The 26121-nt window shown below is 40.1% G+C and overlaps 1 protein-coding gene across 2 annotated transcripts in view; it reads right to left on the bottom strand.

Annotated features, from left to right (window-relative positions):
- The window catches only part of FGF14 (fibroblast growth factor 14), a 509370-nt gene that overhangs the window by 170851 nt on the left and 312398 nt on the right, over positions 1-26121 (bottom strand). The window contains exon 1 of one of the 2 annotated variants that reach the window (XM_083168619.1): positions 23399-25104. The exons of the other annotated variant lie outside the window; for it this stretch is intronic. Within the exon in view, the coding sequence (XP_083024745.1) occupies positions 23399-23591 (193 nt within the window). The 5' untranslated portion in view covers positions 23592-25104. Of the gene's footprint in view, positions 1-23398; positions 25105-26121 lie in introns of those variants that run through there. 2 annotated transcript variants of the gene reach the window in all.

The following is a 26121-nucleotide window of genomic DNA, read 5'->3' as shown; positions in this document are numbered from 1 at the left end:
AGTGTTTCGCAGCGCCGTACAAAGGAACAATACAGGGAGACAAAACTTGGCATAACATTGAATAAATAACAAAAATACAGTACAAATAAAGAGCACCACAGTTCAATACACATTACAGCTTAAATGTAAGTAGTGAGGACCCAATCAACATACAACTAGAGGCTTGAGGCCAATGATGGAGATGAGTATGAAGATGGTCACTGAGTGTTGGAGTAAAGGAGAGCTGTGAGTGAAATGTGAAGAGAAGTGGGCTTTGACAACAGGAGGGAAGAGGGAAGGGAAGCTACAATACATCCAGCGTTGGAATAGCTGTTTAAGTTATCTGGGGACTTAAATATTGAAATGTACCTCTAAAACATGCTTTACACCAGGATAACATAAGAAAAGTTGACTTATTATTACCTAATATTTAAAATCAAATAGATAAATTCATATTTTAGAATACTTATAGTGTAAATGGTGTGTGTACATAAAATATAATATTTTCAGCTACATACTGTACTGTATTTTAAATTCTGAACTTAGTTATAATACAAGGTATAGAGCATATTGTGTGAACGAGCACATCTTTCTACCTTTACAAATGAGAGTCTGAATAACTGCACATATCTTTAATTTAATACGTAGCTTTAATTGAATACGGTTAGTGGTGGTCCTACAATGCAGTGCAACAGGTGCAGTGTACCTGGAAGTGCACCTGCAGTGTAACAGGTGCAGTGTACCTGGAACCAATGTTCCCTCTAATTTTACGAAGGCTGTGTGCGGCTAAAGATTTTGGCTGTGCAACTTTGGAAGATAATTTAAATTTTTGTGCGTCACTTATATATAACTAGAAAATGACGTTCAGCATTTGTGTTAACTTTACTTCAAAATGATATTAAACATTTAAACATTCAAAACACAGCACACAATGTAGTTAATGGGTGAAACATACATTCATTTAGTCCACAACTGCACAAAGGGACCACTGCTGCTTTGTGCGCTCTGTTGCAATGTCTGTGCGCACGCTCGTCGAGGTGTGTGCGCGCGCACATGCGCACAGCTTAGAGGGAACACTGCCTGGAACCACCACTCACTAGTTCCACCACTGAAGACTATGTTCTGAAATGCATTATCCAAGTCCATTCCTGTAGTATGAAATGTAAACCAAGCAAACCCTTGCTGCAGTAATGATAACATGAATAGTAATTGTGTTAAAGACGATTAGCATGACCTCAAGGAACAATCTTCAGATACTAGAAAAAGCTAAATAAGTGATTGCAAGCATTTCAAATATGAGGAACACAGTGACAGCTGATATATGAAAGAGGAGTGGGCTCAGAGTGACAGCGCTTGAAGATTTAGTCATCAGCACAGTAACATACTGGCACATATATTCTCCACATTAGCATATATTGTGCTGAGTCTACATATTTCACTGACTGACCTATTTTTCATCAGCTTTTGAGTTAGAGTAAACCTCTGTGGGTTGCTTTGTGAGAGAAGATGAAAGACACTGACAGATCTGCTTGTCACTTTTAGCTCATATATTGTAGTGTTCCGGAGCTCCGAATTATGTTGTTTTACTTTTTACTTTCTTATTCAAATATACCTATCATTTTGTCCTGAATTATTTCTAAATCTACAGGTGTCCAACATCAATGTTTCCCACAGTTATATTGGGTTGTTGGCTGTGAATATGATAACCTAGCTGAATATTCCAGTTCTATAGTCCTAACACATTCCAGAGGAGGTATCTGTCAATCTGCCAGTGCTAACTGAGTGGGAATGGTACCTTGTTGGGAATCGAACTCATGCAGCATGTCGTTAATCACTGGCAGAGCATTTCTGAAATAGAGCCATTCATTGGCTTTATAGGGACCTGTGGCGGCGGAACGGGGGGGGCGAGGGGGCAGCTTGCCACCCCCAAAATTACTGAGGCGCTAAAGCAGCTGTGCGGGCGGGCGGCTGATTAATCAGTAATATAGGCGGGCGGGCGGTGGGCTGATTAAGCTTGATCCAGCCTCCCGCCCGTCCGCCTATATTACTGATTAATCACAGCCGCCCGCCCGCACAGCTGCTTTAGCGCCTCAGCAAGAATCCGATTCCTATTCGCAGCCGTCCGCCCACATGGATGACTGCTGCGGGGAGATGTTGAGAACCAGCGCCCGCCAATCACAGTGGCTGTGGATGTGATGCGTCCACAGTGATTGGCGGGCGTGATGCGGGCCGTAGGGAGGGAGACTGGTCGCGTGGATCAGTGCATGGGCGGGAGCCGCGGGAGCATCCTACAACAGCCGCAGCAGCAGCCATCACGCTGTGCTGCCACAACTAAAACTTAAAGGTAAATGCTGCTCCTCTCACCCTCCCTTCACCAGTGACTGACAGATCCAGGGGTTGTCATTTACCCCTGGATTCACACCCAAACAGGTTTATGTAATTATGTCTGATTATCATAATCAGACATAATCACATAAATCTGTTTGGGGGTGACACTGCCACTTTTTCCACTTTTTACGAGTAAATGACAACCCCTGGATTAATGTCAGTCCTGGTGTCTCTGGCCACATGTATATGCCGCTGCCCGGTGTATAATGCCCACGTGTATATGCCGCTGCCCTGTGTATAATGCCCATGCGTAAATGCCGCTGCCTTGTGTATAATGCCCATGCATATATGCCGCTGCCCTGTGTATAATGCCCACGTGTATATGCCGCTGCCAGTGTGTATAGTGCCCGGGGGTAACATATAGCAATTTAGGGGGCGCCAAAATGAGATTATATCTTGCCCCCCCCAACCTAAAAACGTTCCAGCGCCCCTGATAGGGACTAGTATAACGATGACAGTTAGGAACACATATATGTAATCTAGGATAGTAAGAACTATAGAGGGGTTGACAAAGAAATGTACAAGGCAGAATGTACAAGGCAGAATGAGATTTTGCTAGGCTATGTCTTTGTGTCATTCAGGGTTAACTACCTCAGACCACTTTACAATAATGGGCAAAAGACAAATTCTGTGGGTACATGCATACTGTCACGTGTTTTTTTATTTTTTCTATTATAATAGAAGTAAAAAGACATGCGGGGCAAATGTAATAGGGTCCGAGGTTTTTGTGTGGGACAGAATCCCACCTTTTCACCCAATAAAAGGTGAGAAAGGGTGGTCCAAAAACTCGACCAATATAATAGCCTGTGAGTTTTAATTACATTGTCTGATTGTGTATGAGGTTTCTCATAAGCAAACTCAGTTTGACAGAAACAAGCACAGTGAGATCCGACCAATACAAATGCATCCCGTGGCTGTGGCATTACCTCCCGGGCTACTGGAGCCAGTGCTGGTTTCAAGAATACAAGAAAGCTCTACGCCTTTTTGGACCCAAGATCGGTCCAAGAGCCTGGATTGTTAAACTACAAGGGGAGCTCAGTAATATTTGACTCTATATTTAGCCAGGACTGGCTAACCGGATTGAAGGCAACACGCAAGTTTGCATGTTTCTACATCCTAATACATCATCCTGAGTTGTAAAAATGTGCAAGTTAAGCGCTTAACTTACACAATTTACAAACTTGGGCCCTATTACATTTGGCTCCTGAACCGCAATGTGATTGTGTGTTTTAAGTGAATTCAATGTGATCATTTAAATGCATGACCAGCAGGAAGTTATTTGTATTTTGTTTAAACCAAATGCACATTGAATCAGAAATGCGAACACATGTTAACTACAACTTGCATGTCCTACAAAGTGCTCCCATCAAAAGTAAAGGAAACAGAACAAGTAAATACAATGTGCCCAAAGGCAATAAAATCTGATGCAATAATTTAAATATATGTGGTTTCATTTTGCACAGTCATGCCAAATCTTTATCCAGTACATCCTTTATAGAAGTTTCAGCTTCTATATACCTTAACACGAGCACCTGTAGAAACTCAACTATTTCCCTATATAATTATTCACCTATGGCTTATTAATTTCTTACAATTTATTATATAGTATAAATATACTATACAGTGCGTACTTTACAAATAATGATTGATCAGATAATGGATGTCATTCTAGTATGTTTCGACCACGCCAAATTCGGCCCTGTTCCTATGTTTGGTGAACCGCACATGCGCACGGTCTTTTGTGCGCATGTGCAGGTTCACCGTGCAAATGGCTGCAGCAATATGCAATGTAGCCAGGCCATTTGCACGTAGCGATGCGGGTGGGGGGCGTGGGGTGGCAGACTCGGGTCGTGCCCATGGTAATGCCCAGCATTTTATGGGCATCCCCATGAAAATGCTGGGCGTTACCATGGGTATATGGGCGGGAGGTGTGCTGGGGACGGGCGGCTGATGTCACATGATGTCAGCCACCTGTCCTGTCTACGGCCCGAAGCCTGCAAATATAAGTCAGTCTCCACTGCGAGCCATGGAGAAATCATTTAACAGTCGGCAACCATTGAATGCTTTCTCCGGCAGTGGGCACATGCAAAGGGATGAGTCTTTGTGGCACATCCCCTCGTATGGTTGTGAGGGGATACAGCAAGGGGGGAGGGGCTTCAATTTGGCAGGATGTCGGGGTGTGCCTTCTGGGACTCGATAAGCTGCTTGTCACAGATCCTATGTATTTTCTCCTGAAAACAAATGATTTTTAAGGTGGTTAAAAAAGGGCTCTAATTTGATTGACTCCCTCAAATAAATTGCAGTAAAGACCCAATATTGGTGCCCAAAAAAGGATTAGGGCCATTCCACCCAATTTCTTTCTATTGCATGATGGCAGAATCATATATGAGGAAGATGCAGCAGCCTACATTTGAGTTTAGTTTTGAGTTGAATTTGATAACTATTTACCTTTTGAATTTAAATATCATACTATTATTCCCTTTGTTTCTGTAGAAATTCGTATCCTGTCACTGATTTCAAATGAAAGCTCTTGTTACTTAATGACACTGTGTTTTTATTCCTTCGGCTTTGTCCCATCAATAAAGAAACTGACATGGCATATTATTAATGGTTGTCTCTTTCCAGCAGAAAATGGAATCTAGTACATGAAATTGGCATGTGACAATTGTAGCGGTCATTTCTAGATTATATGCCATACATTACTGCTATTTTTTTCCTGCCTGTTCCCAACGAAAACAAAAATACATTTTAATTATTCTGTTCAAACATAATACCCAGTAAGCAACAGTGATAAGTAGCTAGAGTGCTGCAATATACCCAGGGGGATAAAAGTCAAATAAACACAAAATAATTGAATCATGATTTTAGCTTTAAAAATTTCTGGGACACAAGCACTTAATTATCATACATTTGAATAGCTCTGCAAGTAAAAATTCTAATCTGCCATTAAATAGTTATCTACTAAATTATAATACAAGCATGTCTGCAGTGAATATATCAGAATCTCGTCCTGCTCTGGAATAAGAAGGAATTTAGGAAATGAAGAATGTGCCTGAAACATATCTGTCTGGGTACAGTACATGGTGAGGGACATACTGTATACATATATACTCCCCTAGCACCTTGTGGTGTTACCTATAGTAATCATTTTGGTGTTCTCCAACTGTAATTCACACTTTGCCGTTATTAGCAACACTTATTTCTATACTGTTACTTGTAGATTCATTTTATAACACTCTATTGAGCCGCTTCAGATATTCAAATAGAACAGGAAAGTGACTGCGCTCCACATAAGTGCAGCTGGGTACTTGTAGTTTCACCTCCTACAAAACAATAATCAATACAAAAATGGATGGAACCCGCACTCCCTATTAGGATATATGCAATTACAAAATTCTAATGTCCAATAAAATTCCGTTGTATTCTCCCTGAGGAAGAGGATGAAACGTGTTGGTGGCTGTTTTGGAGGTAACTGGCACCTTATTATCTGGACTTGAACATTGGAACGAGGACTGACGGAAGTGGGGAGAAGGGGGAGGGTTTAGCCCAAGGAGGGAGATCGTTGCCCTAATTCCACAGTCAATGTTCTATTTACAGTCAATAAGTACATTTACGTTACATACTGTTAGATGTTAGACTTGGTGGGGATTGTGGTACCAATGTGAAGGGTTTCCTGTGTAGCCGTGCAGAAGTCCACAGGAATCCTCCAGCTTAACTGCGCTTGCTCTGTTACTTTAAGAAGGCTTCTTGGGTACACTCTATTCCAGCAAACCTGCACCACGTTGCTGTGCTGTACTGCCCTGGGGGTTATTGTGGTTAGCCTGTAATCACCACCCAGCCACAGTACGCTGCTACTGCTCCGGCCTAGTACCAGAAAGTGCCCGCTAGCCAGGGCAGATGCGAGCTACCTGTTTATGTTCACACAGAAGCAGTGTGAGGAGACTATGGGGTCAAGCTTGCCAAGGGGACTCTAGGACTAACCTGGCCAAAGGGGTCGTCCAGTGGGATCTTACCCACTTTCAACATGATTCAATCCACCCCTGCCTCATTGTATTTAAGATCTATTTGATGAGTAACTTTGAATCATAATATTTTCATTTCATATACCAAGAGACAATTTATCTGAAAATTTCACTCGTTTAAGTGGAATTACAAAAAAAAAATTAAATGAATGTCTTTTCCTAATAATTAAATTTATCTAGTTGGTGAACAACTGACGCAGTGTACACATTTTGTGTTATAGAAGATTAAAATCCCTCTGCTATCCAAGAAATCATGTGTGCCTCTGATGACTTTTTATAAGGCAGAGGGCATTGCAAAAATCTCCCTTACTAATGTTGCCCGGACCGTCCGTTCTGTACTATGAGATGCGCACTCCCGCGCATCTCATCGTACGGTACAAAAAGTATGTGCTGCACATACTTTTTGTACTAGGTACACATCGCATCGGATCACAGTGCATGCACAAGGCATGCACTAGGGATGCGATCCGATGTGATGCGTGCTAATTAAGTGCCGAACGGATCCGTTAAACGGACCGTGTATGGGCACCTTAATACTAATTCACAGTCCTATTTGTGGTACTATAACAAGAATAATGCTCTAAAACTTATTATTGGACTTGGTTATGTGGAGTTTATATTCGCTGTCTGTTATTGTATTTCTCCTGGATATAATGGTGTTCCGCAAGTTTAGTTTTAGGCTCCTCCTACCTACAGTACCTGTTATGCTTGCTATAATTAGCTTTTGGACATAAAAGATAATTAATTTTGTTTGGTGGGTTTAGCACTGATGAACTTATTTTCCCTGTTATTAGAATTCAATAAATTGATGACAAGGGAAAGATTTATGGTAGAGTACACTCTTCCACTTCAATATTCTATTCCTTTCCCCTAGACCTGTAAATTGGCTTTCTCAATGGAAGAGGCCTCTTTCAAAGACAGATGTGCATCATCTCCTTCTGCTAATGGCACTATTTGTCATCTATATTCGATGATGAAGCTACCTCCCAATGACAAAAAGTATCAGTTTATGTTGAACTGCAAGAATGATATGGGCCACAGGCTAGATTTGGAGAAATGGCAGAAATATCCTAAGGTTTTTATCTTAATACAGCTATCAATTTACTTCACGGTTTTGATTATTGGATCAGACATAAATGGTTTGAACCAGATGGACCCAAGGATGGCTGGTTCATATGCAAGGTCCCTCACAAAAGCAATAATTTCAATAAAATGTTTATAATGCTAATTTACCTTACCAAGTTAGCCGCCTGTTAAGTAAGTTTTACATAGTGTGACAGAGTGAATGACTTTCCATGTGATTGAAGGCCAGATGTACTAAGCATGAAAAATTATAAAATGGAAAGTGATAAACCACCAACCTATCAGCTTCCAGCTGTCATTTTTCAAATATAGCCTGTGACATGGCAGTTAGGAGCTGATTGGTTGGTGGTTTATCACTCTCCATTTTAACACTTTTCAAAGAGTAGTAAATCTCACCCCTAGGGAGGCAGACATCATTGGGGGTTTCTTTACTACAATATACTGTGTGTGTGTGTGTGTGTGTGTGTGTGTGTGTGTGTGTATGTGTGTGTGTGTGTGTGTGTATATATATATTTTTTTTTTAATAAAACAAGCATGTCTGTTACTTTAAGGACAAATCTGATATTATATTAAAATTATTTCATGTTTTTACAATAAACTTCACAGTCATATAAGCTATAACAGGCGAAACGAGTAATCTAAACAGTATAATAATAGTGTTTTTGCATTGTGTGGCAGCAACGAGGAAATGGATGTCTGAAAGCAATTTACATTAGTGACAGCTGCCTATTGGTAAAATGACTTTGCTAATGTACAGTATATTTTACACACCATATCATATTTTGCTGGATTCAGATATTAGGATATCTTTGCGGTTACAATGTATATTCATTGCACAGATATGTAAAGGCACAGTACACAATAATATTGTAAACTAAAGATGAAACATCGAACTTCTTAAGCTACGTACACATTAAATGACTCTGTAAACGATGTGGACAATAATGAAGGGATCTGAACGATAAATCATGTAAATTATCCAGTGTATGCACTATTACTGATGCGCATCCCGGCTGGTCGTTTGTTGCTTCTACTGATCTTTTGAACTTGCAGGAAGATTTGTAAATGTTGTTAATGGCAGCATAGTCCTGGATGTGGCAAATCACAATATTTTTTTCAAGATTGCACAGTGTGTATGCACTATATCATTTGTCCGGGAGTTCAAGGGAAATAGTTGATGACATAGCATTGTTTACATGTCGAGTTTGATTCAGCAAGGCTCCCTAAGCAACGTACATTAGCTGATTAGGGAGCCCATAAAAGCCGCCCGCTGGAACACCCCCCCCCCCCCACCCCCCATGATGAATCCTCTCTGTACCATGCAAGGGGAAGTAAGCGAATACATAGCTTCACATGCGGCCGAATGGAGATAAACACCAAAACATTGACACACTTTCTGTCCGTTTATTCTGGAATTATCATCTGTGTTTACATCCGTCAGAGTGCCCCTATCTATCTGGATCTATATATATGTATTAAAACAAAATCAACTTTGTAATGAACACAACATAAATATGGTCACTGTATGGGCAGGATGTACTAAAGGAAAAATTGTGGGTTTTTATCACATTTCCATATGTACTAAGAACTCAAGTCTTGGGCTTATTTTTGGAAGGGTAATGCCAGAAGCCTATTGGCTTCTTTTAACTCATTCAGCACCGCATTCTGCACCAAGAGGGATAAAATTGGATCCATTGCAGAATCCCCCACACAGACACATACATACATACATACATACATACATACATACATAGACATATAACAGACAGACTTCCATTAATCCACTCAGGAGTTCAGCGACCAGCACTGATCACAAAGGGCAGCACTTATCAGGAGAGCTGTTCTTTGCGGTACTAATTGTGTATGTTATTACATATGCGATTAGGATCAATGCTATGTGTGGTGGGATGTACTAAAGAAGGTTATTACTCCCCGCTCTATGCGTGCTATGCAGTATATACAAAGGCACATGCTATCTTATGTATAGAAAACAGATTAAATATTTTCTTAAACTACAAACAGCGTATGTAGAGCTCCCTCGTATGAATGTGCCCCAACGACCAAATGAGCAGTGTGGAATGAATTGAATTGCCTCTGTGCAGTGGCGGCTCCTGCCTTTAAACTTAAGGGGGGCTGCAATTTCCTGGGTACTGCTCATTGCATCTAATTATTTGTAGGTTATTAGTTTCATTTGCTCTGTACCAGTGTTTGTATGCATTTACTGAAAATAAATGATGTACTCATATGCACACAAACACAGGTACAGCGCAAAATACACACTTTTAATAACTTTAGTATTAATTAAAGTACACAAAATGATACCCTTAATAAAGATTTACAAACAAATATAATTTAAATAAAAAAAACTTCCATGCACCTCTCTGGCGCAATGCATACAGTACCTTCCTTCAGCTGCATCACACTGAGTGACTCACTGAAGTCTGGGCATGCTCACTGCAGAGGAATTGCTTCTGGGCTGCACAAGCAGCAGCCCATGGAAGCACTGTAGCTCTGGCAATAGCTTCCCGTTGGAAGCTATTGCTGTCATCACTCCATGTACTGGCAGCCCAAGAGGGGGAGGAGTTTCCAGCTCTGTGTATGATGAGCAGTAGCAGCTTCCAATAGGAAGCTACTACATGCTGAACACCTCCCCGCAGGTTTGGGCTGTTGCTGTGTCTGCCCTGCTGCTTCACGGAGCCTAGTGAGAGGACGTTGCCAGCACCAGAGTTACAGAGGTAAAGTACATATCCCCCGGCGATCGGGGCCCAGAGGGGAAGCACTGGTGCTATTTGTCTGTGTCTCTGGTGTTGTGAATTTAACTGAAGGGCTGCATTCCTGCAGTCCTATAGCAGGAGCTGCCACTGCCTCTGTGGCTTCCAGGCTATGTCCCTAATATTCAGACCTTCTTTATTTTTTTTTCGTTTGACCATATCATTTTGTTTTATGCTTATACTCTTGATTCATAGACACAGTCCCCTCTGTCAACATTGCCATCTACGAAATGGTAGGTTATTGAGAGTAATAGCAATTAAGTCCATATGATTCCCAAAAGAAAAACTCCAGGACTTAAATCTGATCAGAAATGTACTGAGAAATCCAGAGAAATAGTTAATGAGGGATATCAGTGATACTGCAGTGCATCTTGTGAGACTGTATATGTGCAACCAAATCAAGTGCTGTCATTCTGTCCTGTATAGTGTTATGAGCACAAGTCTTCCTTCTAAGAGGTAATCACAAACATCTGTGTGTGCAGAGACCACCCACTGCTGAGTACAGAGTCAGGCAAGATACAAAACAGCTAAAGGGAAGAGATACACCAGAGTGAGCATAAAGCAGCACTAGTGATTTTGCCTGGTAGAGCGTAGTCTGCAGAACATGTGACAATCGCAGAAGGTGAGAGTGTTTCTGGAAACAGATTATGGCCCTTATTTTGGTTCACTCTGCACATGTTACATCTGCCCCACCTGCAGTGCACATGGTTTTTTCCATTTGAGAAGGAATTTGCCTCTGCAAGTGAACCAAAATAAGGGCCATTGTGATGTACAACAGAATTCTGTACAAAAGAGAAGACATGAAGTAAAAGTGATTATGTCATCAGGGAGATGGTCTGACGCTAATTAGTGTTCCAGTTGTGATTGCACTGTGCTAAAATGTATGTCTATTCCACGCTTAACTATCTTGATATGTGATCCATAACATCTACTTATACATTTGATCAGTTTTGACTATATTATTAAAACTGTAATTTTATTAGATGCCACGGCTCACAGGACATTTATACTATATCCATTTTTCCTGAAAGAGAGTCTTGTTTTGTTCAATATGTAACACTGTAGGGGAACTGGATGCCTTTCCTGGGGTAGAAGGCAGCAAACAGAAGCTGAGAAATCATACAAGTCCAGTCTTTGGGGTGCAACTGGCCGCAACCAGTTTTATTCAGCAGAAAATAAAAATAAACAACAAAAGAAAATACACTGCCTGTCTGGCACTAACCAAACACAGGATATTCCTAACTATCTCTAAACAAAACACCAAGTTTTCCAGTCATTACTGGATAGTTTACTTGCATCAGAAAGCTTGTTCCTCTCACATAGAGGCTATAGCCTCCCCTGGCAGTCTGCCCACACTGATCAGTCCTGCAGCTCTACATGGGCCTTGCACAGCTGCAAGTGCTGATTAGCCCTCTGTGAGGCCAAACATCTGAGCTGGGCCTTTAATAGCTTTAACAAAAAAGAAACATTCTCATGGAAGTTTTCCTGTTTCTAAAAGGTGTAAGACAAGAACCTGGGATAAATATGCCTGCCCTCAAAGACTATTCCATTGTTCTTGTCACAAATAAAAATACCTATAATGAAATAACGTGAAAATTAGCACTTCAACATGAAATCACATTTAGTGTATGACAACTGTACCATATCATATCCTTTGATAAAGCTACCTGGAGTAGCGAAACCGGTCAGGAACTCACCATCCCCAACTACTCTCTAACAACTAAGTACCCTGGGACTGCAGACCCGATTACTTCCATCTGGACTCCCCTCCTAATCTCCATTTTGGATAAAAACAAACACACTTGCCATGGAAACAAGAGGTTGAGGACATCACCCCGCTTTGGAAAAGCCAGCGGTTTGAGTTGGTAATTTGTGCCATTTTTGGGCCACTCGTGGACAATCCATCTTGTCCTCCCTCCATATTGCTCAATTGCGGAATCTCATTGTTCCACATGGACTTATAAAATCAGGACTCTCCTGGTCAATCCACAACAAATTGTCCGGTTTGGTGAGATCTTTTGGAGTTTTTAACTCTCCCATCTTTTATTGCAACATAGTTGTTTTAACACTGGCTTAGCATGTTATTTTAGAAATCCAATAAAACCTTGTACTATCTGCTCACCCCCCCCCCCCCCTGTACCATGTAGTTTACATTACCAACTACTGATCAAAAGGAGTTTAACTGCCCACGTGCAGAGAAATCCATTTAAAGCAATTACAATATCATCATCATCATCATCAAAACTGTTGTTCTAGATATGAAACGTCAGCTTTTGGTAGTACCCAGGATATGAGCATATTTCTAATGAATAATGTAGAGCAGACTTTTCTATGCGATACCTGCACTTGTATTATTTAAACCCACCGTTCAGATCAGATTTGTTTTGTGTGCTAATTCATGCGGTAGTTAGACTGCTCACTTAGCTATTCCAATTCTAGGCTAACATATTTTTTAAGTATAGCGTTTTTTTGCACTGTAATTGACATCTATATTTATATCTACAATGTAATATACATGTTTTCATTACAGAAGTACTGTATATTTGGGATATTATACCTCACATCTCACAATTCAATTTTTAGTAGGGCAGTTTCGATTTACAGGTAAGTACTCCACCATCCCATGATCTGGATAATTTGGGGGATTGGGTACTTGTTTCCTAGCACGGCCACAACGATCATGATCGTGGTCATCGGGTGTAAAATCGTGGGCATCGCGGCCATCGCATGCACTAAAAAATCGTGTGCGATGGGCCAGTCGCGATGCCCGCGATTTCCCCATAGAGAACAATGTTAAATGCCTCAATTTACCCGCGATGACCACGATTTCCCATAGGAAACAATGTGAAATGGCTCAATTTAACCAAATTATCATAGGAACAATGGTAAATGGCCCAAAAACACCCCTGAACATTGAAATGTCCCCCCAAAAGTAGTTTACGCCACCCCACGATCAACGTGAACCCGAAGCGTGGCGAGCACAGCGAGCCCGCGAGGGGCGGCGGTACGCGTCCTCCGACCTTTTCATACCCCCACTATCCACGTCGGCGTGGAGTTGGGAATAGAATAGTGTGGCGAGCGCAGCGAGCCACCGAGCCCGAAGCGTGGCGAGTGCAGAGAGCCCCGCGAGGGGACGCGGATACCTGTGAAGCCCGCAAAGGGACGCGTTTACCTGTGAAGGTATCCGCGTCCGCTCGCTGCGCTCGCCACACTATTCTATTCTCAACTCCACGCCGACGTGGATAGAGGGGGTTTGAAAAGGTCGGAGGACGCGTACCGCCGCCCCTCGCGGGCTCGCTGCGCTCGCCACGCTTCGGGTTCACGTTGATCACGGGGTGGCGTGAAATACTTTTGTGGGGACATTTCAATGTTCAGGGGTGTTTTTGGGCCATTTACCATTGTTCCTATGATAATTTGGTTAAATTGAGCCATTTCACATTGTTTCCTATGGGAAATCGTGGTCATCGCGGGTAAATTGAGGCATTTAACATTGTTCCCTATGGGGAAATCGCGGCCATCACGTGTGGACCATTTAAGCATTTTTTGACGCATACGACCCAACCGACGCGATTTTCACTGTTTTCAATGCATTTCAATGGAAAAATCGGGGGCATCGCGTCGGTCGCGTCGCAGGCCACTAAAAATTACACCCGATGGCCGCGATTGTGGCCATGCTAGGAAACAAGTACCGGGGATTGTAAGGTATTCAATTGCTTCAAGCATTGGTGGCTGATCATATGTATTACCTTTTCCCATACGACACAGTCAAAGTGGTATATTCAATCAGCCGGCAAGGGTTTTTTTTATGGCGAGGATGGCTAGTTTTCAGCAAGGATCGCTTGCTGTTTAACCCCCTTGCCAGCCACGATCCCTATTCTACGTTCTCAGGAAATCAGAGAATGGCAATTATTCTCCCAAAAGGTGAGGTTCACTGCTAATGCATCGAGCACACTGCATGTAGGCACAAGCCTCGCCATTTGACGGCCGCACTCGCCGTTTCGATCTCGCTTTTAAGAAACAGGGAGGTGGAAATGGCGAGTGCAGGGGGTGTGTTGAATACTGAGAGCCGCTATGACGGTAAGCAATAGGCACTGCTCGCCTGTTTGGCATTGAATATACCCCAAAGTCATACTGGCAGGAATCTGAGGCCCTATCCCTCGTAAATCCAAACTGTTGGAAAGTAAGCTCCTAGGGCATATAAAGACATTTGAAGTCATTGAGTATTTCCATGATTATGATTACATAATAAGAAATAAAAGGATAAACAATACAAGATGTTTAGGCGTCTACTTAAACCTTGGAGAGAGATGAAGTGGGCAGATTAAAAGTACCAATCAGGCAGCTCCTAAGTAGCATTTATCAAACACAATTTGAAATACAGTAGTTAGGAGTTGACTGATATTTTACCTCCGTTGACTTAACGGTCTCCAATGCTTAGTACATTTACCTCTTAGTGTTTTAATCGGTTTCATAATACATGGATGGGTAAGCTATTTAATTTATTATCTTTTATTTTTTAACAATGACGGGATGAATAGCTGTTAGCCTGTTGCATAGCTGTGTGATGGGCATGGCAAAGTTTTGTTTGGCTTACAAAAAAAGCAAAGTGCTTAAAGTCAGGTAAAACTGTGTAGCTGGAGACTGAATGGGCATATTACTTACATTTACAAATGAAGTGATAAGCAGTAAGAAAGCAGAGAACACAGCCTTTTTAGTTGGAGCGGAAAGAAGGACGTGCTGGAGGTGGTGAAACGAAAAGAGCGGTTGAATCAGTAGCCAGAAAAGAAATGTGTAATGAAAGCCAATCAAAAATTATAAGAGGGGGATTAACATTGTCGAAAGCAACATAGGATGTACCATAGGATGAATATGGAAAGTGAACCTTACGGGTACATTTACTAAAACTTCTGAATACGAAAATAGATGATGTTGCCCATAGCAACCGATCAGTCTGTCTAGGATGCAATAAAGAAATGATAGACTAAATCTTATTAGTTGCACTGGACAAGATCACTTCTCAGATCCAAAAAACTGTAACTCCGTGAAACTGCTACTAATAAAGTACTACTCTTGGCAACTCATCAGCTCTTTAGGATTTCAGTATCACTTGTATGTGGACGATACTCAAATCTAACTAACCAGTGGTCTTGGGCCAAGTCTCTGAATTCCTCTCTGCCATCTCATCTTGGATGTCCTCTCGCCACCTCAGACTCCATATTTCCAAAACGGAATTACTTATATTCCCACCGGCCAAGAACAGTTTCCATCCTGATCTCTCCATAACTGTTGACAACTCGACAATCTACCCTACCACGAAAGCTTGCTGCATAGGGGTCATCCTCGACTCTGAACTGTCCTTTGTTCCCCACATTCAATCGGTATCCAAATCCTGTTACAAGCATCTAAAAAACATATCCAAAATACGACCCTTTATCACACAAGACACTACTAAATATCTTATCCATGCACTCATTATATCCCACATTGATTATTGCAATAGTCTTCTAACTGGTATTCCCAAGAACAGACGCTCACCACTGCAATCCATTTTAAATGCTGCTGCTATGCTGATCTTCCTAGCAAGAAGCTCATCATCTACTGAACTGCTCTGCCAGTCCATCCACTGGTTGCCTGTATTTTACCGTATTCAATATAAAATACTTCTACTCACATATAAAGCTATTAACCGTATTGCACCAGCATATATCTCTTTACTAATCACAAAATATCTCCAATCTCAACCACTCCGCTCTGCACAAGATCTGCGCCTGTCTTCTACACGGATCACTAGCTCCCACTTACTATTACAGGACTTTCATAGGAATGCTCCCACCCTATGGAATGTCCTTCCATGCACAATAAGACTCTCTACTAGCCTCCAAACTTTCAAACTCACCTCTTCAGGCAAGCCTATCATATTTAAGTACCACACACATAACCCTCTGAGGCATAAGTGCTATGCTGAGGCATAGTGTATTATATAGCTTCCCTTCTGGACCTGCAACTTGGTGGGACTGCTATGCTATTACTGGTGCCTGGCCTTGTGTTTCCCTCCTATGTCCCTATAGATTGTAACCTTGCAGCAGGGCCCTCCTACCTCCAAGTCTGTATGTTACCCAGTTTGTTTTATCACCGTCTACAATTGTAAAGCGCAACGGAATCTGCTGCGCTATATAAGAAACTGTAAATGAATAAACAAATAAATGATGACTATCACTGAGTATCCACCAGTATAAATAGCATTGTCCTTAGATTATTATATACTAAAATCTGTTTCATAGGGCAACATTAGTAAATACATTAGGGCCCTTTTATCCTAATTGTTAAGAGTAACAATACAATAGTGTGTTCAATTTAAACACAGACTGCTCAGTCAGTAGACAAAGTTAAACCCAGCAAGATTGCAAGAAACAAAGAAGACAAATATAGATAGAGTGAAATAAGATAAATCAACTAGAAGGCCATTAGTATAGATAAACAGCTTCAGACAGATTTCAATTGTATTTGTAGTGAAATTACTGGTTTGCATGGTTTGAACAAATCTGCATAACATACTGTAGTTCAGTATAGGTTTTGCATTGATAGTAATAATGAAATAGACAAAAAAAATTAAATGAAAAAAGTTTAAAAATCAAGCATTACTGTTTGAAGGGTTTGCCTCATTGGTATGTAGAAATAAAGGAACAACATAATAAACTGATCTGTGAATGTAGACACTTGCTTGCTAGGCATCTGAAATCTATCCATAAAGCATTTTATTCCTAGAAGTCAACCCTATATAATTTAGAATAGCCAACCACTGTGCAGTTGAAGAGAACCGATTTATACAGCATGATATAAGATTACAAGCACCATACAGCAGTAGATTATAATACAGATCATCATACTACAGCATATACAGTAGCAGAACATATATCTGCATTTTGATCCATACATTGAGTTTGTTAAATAGTTTTATATTAATTTCAAATGTAGTAAATTAATAATTTAAAATGAATTATTTATCTTTAAAAAAATTATTTGAAGATGTGCAAATTTCTCGCATTCCACATATGTTTCTCTTGGCAGTTGTAGTGTATGGAGAAGTTTGACAGCTAAAATAATTATTATATAAAAACTCTAAAAGCAGCAGTGCCATCTACCAGTCATAAAAATGTACCGCAGATATATCAAAAGCGCATGCTGTGGTGTCTAACAATGTTGCTGTTGTTTCAAAAAAATTCTGGTTGAAATGATTCATAAACCAAACAGAATCCAACACCTAATTATTTGCATCTAATGGGCAACCATTCACTTTCTGAAAATGATAACTAGATGCTTTATAAAAAAAGATTCTCTTAGGGCTATCAAATAACTATTGTATTTACAGTATTTCCAAATATACATGAGGACAAACTGTGCTTGGATGACAATCCCAGAACTATGTTAATGTCTCAGTGTTTGGGAAACAGTATAATAATTTAAAGTAAAGCTGAGCAGAATGCAGTAGCTGCTAAGGAAATCCTAGCAGGAACTACTGTCCCTTGCAATGGGGCATGGAAGATGCAGTACCCAGCAATGACAAGTTGCCATTCCTTCATGAGAGCCCATACAGTAGCAATGATTCAGAAAATCATATATAAGGGCAACAAACTTTTGTTTCTCATTACACTAGAGAGTTTACACTACAGTATTTCTACCAACATTAAGTGTTTTTCATTAAATTCCATTGATAATATAATACCTTGGTGTAGGTCCCCTGAGACCTACAATATTCTCTGTATTTGGCATACACATTTTGCCAGGAACTTTGGAAATAGTATTCAGCACTGATCAGTTGCCTTTGCAAGAAGAACAACACAATGTCTTCAAATGAAAGTTATAGGATCCCCCATTAGAGAACCAAACAGCACTGAAGGCGAATGGCAGAAGTTCTAGCTACAGTGATGTTCTCTCCACAAACATTCAATTAATATTGCTGGAAATGGAACAGGGGGTGGGGGAGGGCTTCAGTTGCCCAGAAACCACCCTTCCCTTCAGCCTGGCCAGTGGCTATTACATGCAGTATAAAAGGGTGGAATGGAGCTGCTGCACATGCCCAGTGGAAGCAGATTTTTCGGCCAAGTCTACAATGTGTGTGCCTGTGTGGCTGAGTACTCAATCATAGCACCAAAAAGAGAGAAGCTGGTCAGTGGCTTACTGTGATTATTGGGCCTACATAAAGTATGTCTGATGTACTTTATTACACAACTAGAACTGATGTATGTTTTGTTTTGTATTTATGGTAATTTGGTGATATCATCAACAAGTTCAAATTAACATATAGGTTGCTTTTGTGCAGACTGTCAGGGACACATACCCCCAAACATCTCTTTATGCAGTAACATGTGGTCCATGCAAAAGAAATCAAGGGAGACAATCAAAAAGGTCTACATATATTGATGTAATTAGGTGTGCACTGCAACAAAGGGTATTGAAAATGTTATATACATGTTGTTCAATTGTTACTAACACTAATTATGTGATTATGGTTCACTGGTATAGAAGAACTATGCAGTATTGCATTAAGGCACATCAGGAAGACCTTAATCAAGCGTCATCTCTAATACCCCTGTCACACTGCCATCAATATGCTGGGTTATTTTGCATGGATGTGCTGTAATCCAGGAATAATATGCCGTGTGAAAGAACCCAGTTGAAATTAACTGGGTCGAGAGACCCGGCATTCCAACCTGGTTATTGTGCTGGATTTAACACAGGTTTAACAAGGCTCGTAATGCAGTAAGAATAGGTCAATTTACACCATTCAAAGATCTCCAAGCACTGGCTTGGTTAGAGACAATGGTGATGTAATCAACCCGGCAATGATCTGGGTCAGCCCACCAGTCTGAAACAGGTCTAAGCTGGGTTGCAACCAGAATGTGGTGTGTGTAAAATCATGGATGCATCCCAGTATAGCCATATGAAAGGGGTATTAGTAAACTTAATCCCCCTCTAAATTTAGTTCAAGTTACCACAATGTGAACATTGGATCACATGAATGTCATTTACTTCATGGCAAGTGTGGGCAGCATTGCTGATGTATCTAACACAAGCTTGTGGAATCACTCACAAATCACATACTGTACATTTAGTCTGTCTGATAGATCATTGAAATAAAAGGGGAGTAGATAACGTGGTTCATTCATGTGTGAAAATCCTGCTACTGTAGTGTATACATGGTCATCTCACCTCAGGATCTATCCTACATATAAAGAGTCTTCTTTTTAGTCTCCACTTTATAGTTGGTATTAAGTTGGTCATATAAAACCATATAGATGCTCAATACAATATGGCACCTTATTTTCCAAAGTTCCATGTAATTTGGAGTTTTTTTCCCTCAAAAAATGTATTTTATTGAAGCATTGCATATGATTACATATAATTACATTATTGAGAGAACAACATAAATTATCATTGGTGGCAGGTACCAATATTTACCAATATTGATTCCAAAGTAGCATTTGCGGAAATAGTAAAACCATGCTCTATTGTTCAGAAATTATGCTATTTTCTTCTAAGGAGAACACATGAAGCCGTGGCTGTAACTATATAAGTGCACCTAAAAGATTATGCTGCACTGAGCTGGAACCATCATATTGAGTATATACTGTAGTAACAGGTCAACTCCCCGCGGTGCAAATTCCATTATTGACTATTATTGTCCTTTCAGCTCAATGGCTATTAACAACTGATAAATACCTATTACATTGCAGTGAAATATGCACATTGTTGTGCAAGTTCACTACATTCTGCAGATCTTACACATTTCATTTCATTTGACAAATATCACAGACACGCACTATTCATTTTTGTGCTCAATATCAAGAGAAAGACCGTATGTACACAGAGATACAGTGAGTGCACCGGCCTCCTACACACCATACATTTAAATGTGCATGTATATTTCCTTTGCTACATGACATATTTTAGTTGATTAAATCTTTACAGCCACAGTTATGTACTCATTTATCTAATGGACATGTCTAAAGACTTTTAAAACACACACAAAATGTTTGTATATAAAGTCACCACTAACAATCAACGGGATGCAGTCAAAATCCCGACGGTCAAAATCCCGACGGTCAAAATACCGACAGCAATTGACAGAAAGTCAAAATCCCGACATGGTCAAAATCCCGACATTTAAAATCCCGACATGGTCAAAATACCGACAAGGTCAAAATACCGACATTTAAAATCCCGACAAGTTCAAAATACCGACACATAGAATGTAGACAGGTGAAAAAGTCAACATGACTTTCGGGCGACAGGTCGCGAGGTCGACATGGGTTTTTCACTGTTTCTTGACCCGACATGTGCCGACAGGCGGTATTTCATGCCCTACCATCCACTAGGGCGTGGTGGGAGAATAAAATAGTGTGCCGAGCGTAGCGAGGCACCGTGCCCGAAGCATTGCGAGCGCAGCGAGCTATGCGAGGGGCTGCGGTTGACTTCCAACTGTGTCCATGTCGACTGTGTCGACATTCAGGTAAAAAAACTGTGAAAAGCCCATATCGACCTCGCGAGCTGTCGCCCGAAAGTCATGTTGACTTTTTCACCTGTCTACATTCTATGTGTCGGTATTTTGAACTTGTCGGGATTTTAAATGTCGGTATTTTGACCTTGTCGGTATTTTGACCATGTCGGGATTTTAAATGTCGGGATTTTGACCATGTCGGGATTTTGACTTTCTGTCAATTGCTGTCGGTATTATGACCGTCGGGATTTTGACCGTCGGGATTTCATACCGAATCCCAATCAACTAGTGATCGACAAATAAATCTAAAAAATAAATTAAAATGAGCTACAAATTCTAATTTGTAACACAACATTTTCTCATAATGCAGCGTTCCAGATATGAATATTTACACAGCATTATAAAATGAACACAGTCATTACAGATTATGTTGTTCAGTTTAGCGTTATTAGCTATAGAGAGTCTAAAAAGTAAACAGGCGAGAATCAGCATTCATATTCGCTCTCCCTTCTGCTCAATGTAATACAGATATAGATGGCTAATTTTCATTTATGCAAACACTGTGCTGAGCTGCTTGTGTGCTGCTTTCTGGAAACGAGTGATAAGATTCAAGCATCACCTTGAGATGTGAAGCATGTCGCCAGATTTCTTCACTTATAAACTATTCTCAGCACACATGAGTAGACACAATCTAACCTGCTCTATCCTCACAGCATCATTTCTCACACTTTGTTCTTTTGTGATTCCAAAGAAAATATACAGAGGACATATGAAGTGTAGAAAGGTTCAATAAACACATATCAGATTTATAAGTCGCCTCTGACTGAATTTTTTCATGAAGAAAAGAAAAATATCATACTCTTCACAGTGGAATGAATGTCTAATTGTTTCAGTACATTTTGCTTTGTTCCCCATATAATTTAAATTAAGAAAAACAAATTAAGAAAGCACAATCCAATTTCATAAATCCTATTTCTAGATTATCTCTGTAGATATATATTATATTGGATTTTTATTTTTTTTAAATGAGTTAACCAGGAACATATTTGATATTATAAAGTATATTGATTGTGTAGTATGTGTAATTCTCTTGGAACACTATTGTTACAGCATCTAGTACATTATCTGACATATAGCATATTTGTATAAGGCCGTGTTCACAACAGCATCAGATATTACATCATTGGCTTCTTATAAAATCTGGTGCCCTTGAACTTGTAACAGAATTTCAATTATGTAAGCATCATTTTAAATGTATATCCATCCAGAATAATTATGTGGATGAAAAAAAGACTAAGCATTGGTTTAAAGTATCTAATGCAGTGACATTAAGCCAATAGTAACCATGCTGTTCTGAGCAGATCTGATAAGTTCTCAGAGCACATAGTTAATATAGGAATATATTACTCATTTTAATGACTATGAATCAGTGCTATAATAGTCTATAAAGGAAATGTTCCAATTCATCTTATTCATTTCCCGTGTCATACCATTAGTATATATGTCTCACATGAAAAGTGATGCTTACACTAAGCTCAGGGATAATGGCAGGCAATGTGCTAGCAAGGAGTGGAAAAAGCCAATATCGTCTTATAAGTTTCTTCGGTACAACATACCATTGATACTATAAAATGAATACAAAATGATCAGTCTTTCAAGTTGAGTGTAAAATTGAGGGTTAAGTAATTAACCCTCAATTTACCCTCAATCAACAAATTGCCTGTTATTTAATATTCGTATAAAAAAAATACTGTAAAAGTGACATCATATTGTGAAATGCTGTAGTTAGTTGAGCACAAATATAAGATACACATAGCATATATATATATATATATATGTCTGTAAATACAGTAGTAGAGCACTATTTATATTACAATATATTTCTGTGCCTATCCTTGGTTCATCTATATAAGTAGGGTGCTGCAAAACACTAATAACAACATACATAAAAGATAATAATGATGATAATTGTGTGGTACTCACTACTTGGAATTGTAATTGTCCTTGATGCAGGCATCTTGTACTATTACTGACCACATTTTGATTTACAGCATCAAAGTTAAAGAAAATTGTTCCCAGTGCTTTGAAACCTATATCACTTGTGGAGCAAGGAATCACCAGGTATACATTGCAAATACCATAAGAGAAATAACATATACAGTACAAAAGGTTTGAATATTTGCTAAAGCTTTGTATTATTAAGCATCAATTTTATGTTTGGGATTATATCCTTTTTTTCATAGACCTGTTGTATTCTCCTAGAATTTTTTTCCTTTTAAATCTAAATTGTAAGGGCAAATGCTGAAATTGGAACTTAACTTCCACAGCACAGATCATCAATGACACTTGCATTAACCCTGTTGCTGTAATGGCCTGCCATACAGTGCAAATGTTTTCCCCCAGAGCAAAAGGGATAACGTGTATTGTACATAAAACATGAGACTTCCAACAGCTTGGCCAACGATCGCATGCAACTTATCAATTTTTTTAAAAGGAAATGATAGAACAGCATAAACTGAACTACACCATGAAAATACAGGGAGACTCTGGGGATCAGAAAGAAGGTTGAGTGCACATAAACTGCCATTGGGTACAAGACAGAGGGAAAAAACAAAGAGGAAATTATAAATACAGCCCACAGACACAGTTCAACCGACCTTGCCGCCGGAGCCTTCGTTTCCTGAGACCAAAGATTCGCACTTTGGAGAAGATATCCACCAGGTTGCCATTACAAAGGCCTCGGTTTTTGCTGGGGCTGCTGCGCCTCTTGCTGGCCGAAGGACGGTCCAAGTGCTGCTCCCTTGCTTGACGCTTTTGACGGATCAGTCCACTTGCGATAGCTGCTGCCATGCCTCCTCCCGTGCACCCTTACCGGGTTCAGAACCTCGGGGAGGGAGGGGCTAGCAAGAAATTGTGGTGGGACACCCCACCAAGCTGGAGAGAGAACCAGATAAACAGTCCGTAGAAAACACAGAGAGAACGAAATAAAGGGGCTCAGCCCCTCTGGAGGGAGTGTAGCATCTCCCTTGCCCCTGTGTTGGATCACTTTAGAGAACCAGTGGTGAGGTAGAAGCAATAGAAAATGGAATATGACCCCCCACAGTTCTCTCCTTTAACAGGAGCTGTATACATATGAAGTACCCATACAGTATATGTAAGTATATATATATATTTATACATACATATAGGTAAAATAAAGAAACAAAGCTAAAGTGTTGGCATGTTCCAAACAGAACTTCTTTAGCAGCTTCCTCTCACCTCTTCCACTGAAGGAACTGGCATCTATGCTTGGTGTCAGGGCAAAGCTCAGAGAAGGTAGCTTAGCTTGCCTCCTAAGTGCCACCCACACACCAGACAATGCCTGCTTCTCTTTAGCAAGTGAGCTGAAAAATCAGGATGAAGAAGATGGTTAAAGAGAGGAGGAAGGAGTAGGAGGAGGAATAGAATGGGGAGGCAGGCTTTTCACTGGCATTCGCATGGTCACAGGCAGCAGGTAAACAAAAGCTAAAGCATCCGATTCAATAGCCTTGAAATGATGCTCTCCTGCATCTCTGCAAGTCCATGCTTCTTTCTCCTCTATCATTTCAGGCACCAAGAAGCACTGCATGTGAAACAGCATCAGGAGGCATTCTTCTATCCTGCACGTTCTGTAATCAAATCATCCCCCTCCTCTTCTCTCCACCCCTTTCTTACAAAAAAAAGAGCACCAGCTTTGTGCAATTTTCTTGAGAAATTGCTAGTTTATAAGAGATCCAAGCTCCTTGCTCAGTTGGTGTTCCTGACTGTAATGCCTTTCTCACAAGAAATTAAGCACGCTTAACAGCAATCTTCTGGCTGCATTGCTTTTACTGCTTGCAGAGAAAGACTAGAGATTATTCCAGCAGAAGCCAAACTGCCGCCTATGTGTTCCTGTCCTCCTTTCATTGCAGAAACAAGTGTCCGGAATAGCTGGAAGCTAGCAAAAATCTACACATCTCCACTGTAAAGTTACATAAACATCCCTGGTGCACAGGAGAGACTGACTTCCCGTGGTGACGGTAGAAAGAAATGGGAAATATATACAAAAGATAAAGACAAGGAAATAAGCAGACAGGCAGCAACGCGGCATCAGGAATTCACCCTGCGATCATCCTGCTAGCAATAAACTAATGTGCAATAACAGACAAGAGATGGTCGCTTTGAATGGAGGATGACAGAACGTGAAGCATTGCACAGCAGCAGATGCAAAACTGCCAAGTTTAGCAGATCAAATCCACAGGATCGTCATCCCTAGACAGCTCTATTTTACAAAGTCACACGCAGAGGGAGACAGGGTTTTCATTCCGTGCCATAAATGAGAAAAATGACCGAGACCAATTGTTTCAGCCTAGAGCTCCATATGAATCTGTGTGCTATTTCACTTTCTTGACTTCGCTCTCTACCTTGCCTTATTTACATACTCCTCCGTGATAATTATACAAATATGATAGAGGCTGAAAAATCCATATGAAAAGAGCTACAAATGATAAGCTTTCTTACATGCATACTGTACCAATAATAAACAACAATGTAGTAAAGACTGAACACTTTATTTTCTAGTATTTTGTAGTGGTGGTGGGGGGATAAACACCTACAGCGTAGTGGTGGTGGGGGGATAAACACCTACAGCGTCAATGTCTCGTGCCCTTAGTACTCTCCCAAGCAGCAAATAGGCTTTCAAATCAAAAAGTGACAACAAAACAAAAACATTTCCAATCCAGAACAATCCAGAGCTACAGGTTACAGCTACTGTATGTAAAACTATTTTATGGTAATTTTAGAAAGATTATGTTACCGATGTTCTCTGTCCTTGGCATTTTCAATTCTTGGAGATGTACTTCTTTGCATAAAGAATCAGTTACAGTATTTAAATATTTTACTATATACAGATGCCAAAATGTTAAGGATATTTGATGCAAATATGATATATGAAAATAGCCTAAAGTATATCATGATGATAAAGTATAAAACTTGACCTGTCAAAGTGACTGCAGTAATATGTTTATCAAGAAATGATTAATACTGAACTATTTTTAACATTGGTAGTGTCCTCTCATGGAAACTAACACACAGAGAATACATCAAAATATTAGAAGAGAATGCTCAGATCATCCTATACTTACATACTATGAATAATAATGTAATAGATGACTAAAACCCACAGTACAGTATATACAGGAAAAAGTTTCATATAGAGATTGGTCAGCCTAAAGTATCATTCAGTTACACCTACAACTCTAATATTCATGTACAGTCTCCATTAACTTCCAAAGGCTTATACATGGGGAAACACAGGAGATACTAATATACATAGGCATTTGCTGAATCTGATGCACCAAAACATGTAAGTCATATTATATTC

The sequence above is a fragment of the Crinia signifera genome, chromosome 2, assembly GCF_055691185.1.
Source record: "Crinia signifera chromosome 2, ASM5569118v1, whole genome shotgun sequence".
In the NCBI taxonomy this organism is placed as follows: Eukaryota; Metazoa; Chordata; class Amphibia; order Anura; family Myobatrachidae; genus Crinia; species Crinia signifera.
Note: the sequence above shows the minus strand (reverse complement) of the source record. Positions and strands in the feature narration are given on the sequence as shown.